The sequence below is a fragment of the Charadrius vociferus genome, unplaced genomic scaffold, assembly GCF_000708025.1.
Source record: "Charadrius vociferus isolate BGI_N301 unplaced genomic scaffold, ASM70802v2 scaffold548, whole genome shotgun sequence".
Lineage (NCBI taxonomy): Eukaryota > Metazoa > Chordata > Aves > Charadriiformes > Charadriidae > Charadrius > Charadrius vociferus.
In genome coordinates, this window is record NW_009649587.1 from 25,323 (window position 1) to 30,136 (window position 4,814).

A 4,814-nucleotide genomic window follows, 5' to 3' on the forward strand; every position below is an offset into this window, starting at 1 on the left:
ATGCCTGTTTAATTATTTGTTGTAGTATATTAATAGACTTTGCACCCCTACCGTTGCTAATTCATACCATCTCAGGTATTTTGATGAGATAAGAATTACTAAGTAAGAAAACGTTAAGTATTCAAAGGGTTAATTTGCTTATAATAATAATAAATTAGTTTTTTGCATCTTCTTCAGTTCAAAATCCAGCTCTGAGACCGAGGACGGCTTCCAAATCACATCACGTAAATAAGAGTGCTCTTTTTAACCAGTAGCAGTTTGATTGCCAATGACCCGAAGAATCTCTTTATGAATGCCTGGTTCCTGTGTATTTATGCTTGTATCACCCACTTGACCATCTTCATAACTAAAAAAAGAGTACAGAAAATAAAATCAAATTAGTGTTTTATTAATCTACCTTAAAACATCCAAAACTGTTTCATTCAATAACAAGAGTGTTTATTCCATATGTTTCCTATTAAAATGCTCTGCTGCACTTCACTGTTATATGCAGTTCCTAAACTCTAGAGAGAGTGAAGGGTGGTAGGGCTGCCATTGTCATTGAAACCCCGAGGTTGAATAACCCACTAGGACCCAAAGGGGACTTCTGTTGGCACCTGGCCCACCAAGGCATGTTAGCAGCTTCCCTCTTGCTGGAGGTATAAAGGAAAGGGCTGTTTCTGTTTCTGCTGCTGCTCCCAGACCACCCTACCTGAGGCTGGTGCCAAAGCATGCACAATGTACTGCAATACCTGTGGTACCCAAACTCCTGTCACAAGTGGGCCTCCACTTAGAGGTGACACCACAACAACCTCCAGGCTTTTTCTCCCTTTGAGAAACTCGCCTGCATTAAGGATTTGCATGGATAAAGCAATCCTGATCACTGAAACCCCCAGTCAGCGTGCTCCTCCACTGTTCTGCGTGAACTCTCTTTGCAGGACTGAAATCTATGCTGATATATAATAGGTGACAGGGGAAATGCTCACATCATAGACAGGAAGCCTTTAATGAATTCCTCAGCTTTAAAACATACACACATAGAGAAGAGATATTTTACAATACATGGATAGACTTACTGTAACATGAGGTAATGCTATAGAGTGGGAAAATCAGTAACTCTCCATTCATTTATTCTATAACTAAAAATCTACTAAACTTTTGTCACTAACTTATACATACATTGCCTAAAAAAGGTACAGAGATAAATAAAAAATGAAGTGATACTTTAAAAGAATTAGGAAGAAACAACTTTTATCTACTTCATTTACAACTATTGGAGGGAACATGGGGAAAAAGGCCTAGAATGGACAGATGTTGAATGTTAAAAGAAGCTTTGTACTCACACAAAGAAAAATCTTGTACACACGTGATCCGTATTGGGAACTACCCATATCTCTCCATGTTTTTGCAGATCAGATGAAGTTATCACTATCAGGGAAAGAATAAATTTCATAGTGATGAAAACATGCCTGGAAAATATTGCTTTAAAAGATTTGCTTTTTTAAACACTTTAAATAGCCTTCTGGGAATGTGTAGTTTTCCAATGCATGTCTGTGGCATGGCGTAGTCTCCAAGTTGGCTGCTAGTACAAATAGGGACATGAACTTGATTCTTGTTTCCAAAATATGTTATATTTTCCAGAAAACACAGATGTATGGAAGCCAGTTCTTAATTGGAATGAAAAATGAAAAAGTATATTTATTAAAAACTGATTTTAAATGGCCATAGGGCTGTTAAGGAGCATCTGAGTCAACTAATCAGCCTTTGAACAGATATCTGTGTTTGATGATGGCTGAGCTAAAAATAAGATGTGAAAGATAAAGCCTGAAACTGAGATACCACAAATTTGGGATTTGCAATACAAACAAATATTTTTTAAAAAATGAGCATAGCAATTATGACTCAAGGGGATCACAGAGCTTGCCAAAACTTACTCAATGTTTAAAAAACATAAATGATAGGTTATTTACAGGCAGAATTGGGACAACACAGGAAAGAAACCTTTTTATTGCTGGGTAGAATCTTTACTATGAATCTGTATTTGAAAATATTCCTATAAATGCATTTAAACACTACCATGAATAAATGCATATTCAATTTTTATACCATTTCTTCCATGAATTGTAATTTTTAACAAACATTTTTCTCTTGTAATTAATTTTATTTAAAATCTATATTAACCACCTCCCCTAAACATTTCTTTTCATAGAAAAATGAAGTGAAATGAATGACATAAAATATATTTTACCAAATATTTAAAATTCACCTTTATAAGATCCATTAATAAATGTGAGGAAAGAATGACATAGATGAAAAAGTCCTTGAGAAAGATATAATTTATATTTAGAAACTTCAGGCATTAAAGGCCAAGTAAATACTAGTAAACCCTAGATTCATTTCATATCTTCTTCTGAAAGTTTTAGAACTAAACTTATGTATTTTTCTGTACAGATCAAATTGCATTTTCATGTTGACTGACATCTCCTTAGTCATATTAAACATTTCACTTGAACATTCTCGAAAAAATATATATTAAAAAGCAGCATATATAGCTTAAAGCTTCCATTTTGAAATAACATCTTTTCCACTGTCTGTCTGAATTTTTACTTTTAAAATAAACAAATGCTCAAAACAGAGGGCAAACCAAGTTTAATATAATTTCTTTTTGTTTGGCCAATGAGACTAATTACCAATTACTGGTACAATTCTTATTCAAATTTCATAATTTGTTGTTCTCAAAAACTGCCGAGGTTTCATTAGTTATTAAAAGAACAGCCAAGTCTTTCAAGAATGACTGTACTCATATGCACTGGATTTTAACTTCACAACATTTCTGAAGCCATCAGAGAGAACAGACTGGTTACCAGATGAACAGTATATTTGCCTGAGAAGTGAAAATTTATTTGGAAATTTAGAAGGAAAACTGTTTTTTTCTGACTTGTAGGTGTTTAATGCATTTGTCAAGAGCTTACAAGAAGTCACTATTTCAAATAAAGACCATGACTTGGGTTATATTGGTGGCTTAGGAACATGATCATTTGAAAGACAAACCAGATGATCAGTTGCTATGTGCATATGATTATTTCATGAAAATTCAGCATGTGTTACAGGTTTTGTTTGAAGAGGGAAACATTCTGAACTGAAATATAAAGGTCAGAAATTAAGCAAGTACTCGTACACCTACTAGTAGTCTCTTACCTAAAACCAACCAATACTGGAACTAAAGGTCTCACTGATTTGCATCCAGTAACACTGTGTCCATGACTAAAACAGTTTTTCAAGGGCTTTCAGCTTACCTTCACATAAGGCTATACATTTTAAGTTACGGCTTTGCAAAAATTGTGACTGTTGTCCTTTCTTCTGTGACTGAGATGTAAAAACATGAGAAAACTTAATTAGTGCAGTAAGACTGAGTGAAAAAGTAACAAAGGAGAGGGCTGCTATTTTCCGTGGTTTATTAATGAACAAAGATAGAGGCAGTCTTTCTAAAATGTTTCTGTTGTATTTCTAAATGTAATAGAATTTCTAAAAACATTTATATCATTTCTTTTTGGATTATCATAGGAGGGATTTGAACTCCTTTATCCAGAAAGAAAAGTTCCTAATTATTACAGAATAAATAATATTATTAGAAATATCAGAATGTTACTGACAAACAAATTGATAGTGGAAAAAAAAAATAATTACAAGGTGAATTTGATCATCGATTCTTTGGCCACTACCCTGATATTTTACTGGCCTTCTCATTTCTGAGGGCTTCTGCTGTTACATACCAATCTCTCTCCAAAGACAGATTATTCTCTAGTTTTTACATGTTAACTGTAGAGACAGATGTAAGAGTTCTTTCTCAAAATTTAGCCCTACACATAAATGCTATGAGTTTGCTTTAGATAAAGCAGAATTCTAATGGTTTAATATGTTAAAACTATGAAAAAGAAAAACTGACTTGCTGTCAATGAAGTGCTACTCATTTTTTCAGCAATAACCACTCTCAATTCCTTTTGCATCCTTCTTCTGTAAGTCTAGAACGCGGAAAACAAGGGCTTGCTAAGGGTCATAATGCAATCTGTATTTTCTTTTCTTTCTCTTCCCAAATACTACTACTTGGAAAAGAAAAGTACAGGGACCTGCAGTATACTCTGCAAATTGGGCAGAGTTGGGCTGTATTTGATGGCTGCAGTCTCTGAAGTTGCTGATTTCACTCAATAAAATAAAACTTTTATCTTTCACAAAGGGAATATTGTCTCCTTTTCAGCTATCAAGTTCCCAAACATAAAACCATAAATCTTCCAGAGATGGCTGATGTACAGTACCTGTGATGTATTACTACCCTTACTGCCTGAAGCTTGTTCATCTTTAGCTGACACCTTCTGATGCTTCTTGTTCATCCCTAAGAATATTAAAATCATGTTAGATACCCTGGCATATAAATACCTTCATAAGCAAAGTTAAATATGGAAAATGAAACAGGTAGCACAGTGGGAATCAGTCCTTTGCATGGCAGTCAAAAAGCTAGTTAACTTTATCATAGAATATTTCGATTTAAATCTGCAAATTACCAACACATCTGCATGTGTTGCAAAGACTTGAGGAAAGTCAAATTAGCATTAAGCGGGGGCAAAATCAGATAAACATGAGCTTAAATGCCACTGAATTCAGCTCAGGAATGCTCTTAGGTGGTTGCTTAACAGAGTTGCATATTAGCATGTCTTCAGTTTAACTGATGCTATTCAGGTTGAAGTAACAGTCTGATTTACGGTGGGTGGGACAGTACAATTATAGAATCATAGAATCATAGAATGGTTTAGGTTGGAAAGGACCTTGAAGATCATCGA

General features: G+C 34.4%; 1 protein-coding gene across 1 annotated transcript in view; it reads right to left on the bottom strand.

Annotated features, from left to right (window-relative positions):
* Positions 1-243: 243 nt before the first annotated feature.
* LOC104291173 (poly [ADP-ribose] polymerase 8-like) overlaps positions 244-4,814 on the bottom strand; it is a gene marked incomplete at its 5' end in the record, with an annotated part of 64,018 nt that continues 59,447 nt past the window's right edge. The window contains 4 exons of the mRNA XM_009890373.1: positions 244-346; positions 1,323-1,407; positions 3,276-3,345; positions 4,293-4,369. Coding sequence (XP_009888675.1) covers positions 244-346; positions 1,323-1,407; positions 3,276-3,345; positions 4,293-4,369 — 335 coding nt within the window. The remainder of the gene's footprint in view (positions 347-1,322; positions 1,408-3,275; positions 3,346-4,292; positions 4,370-4,814) is intronic.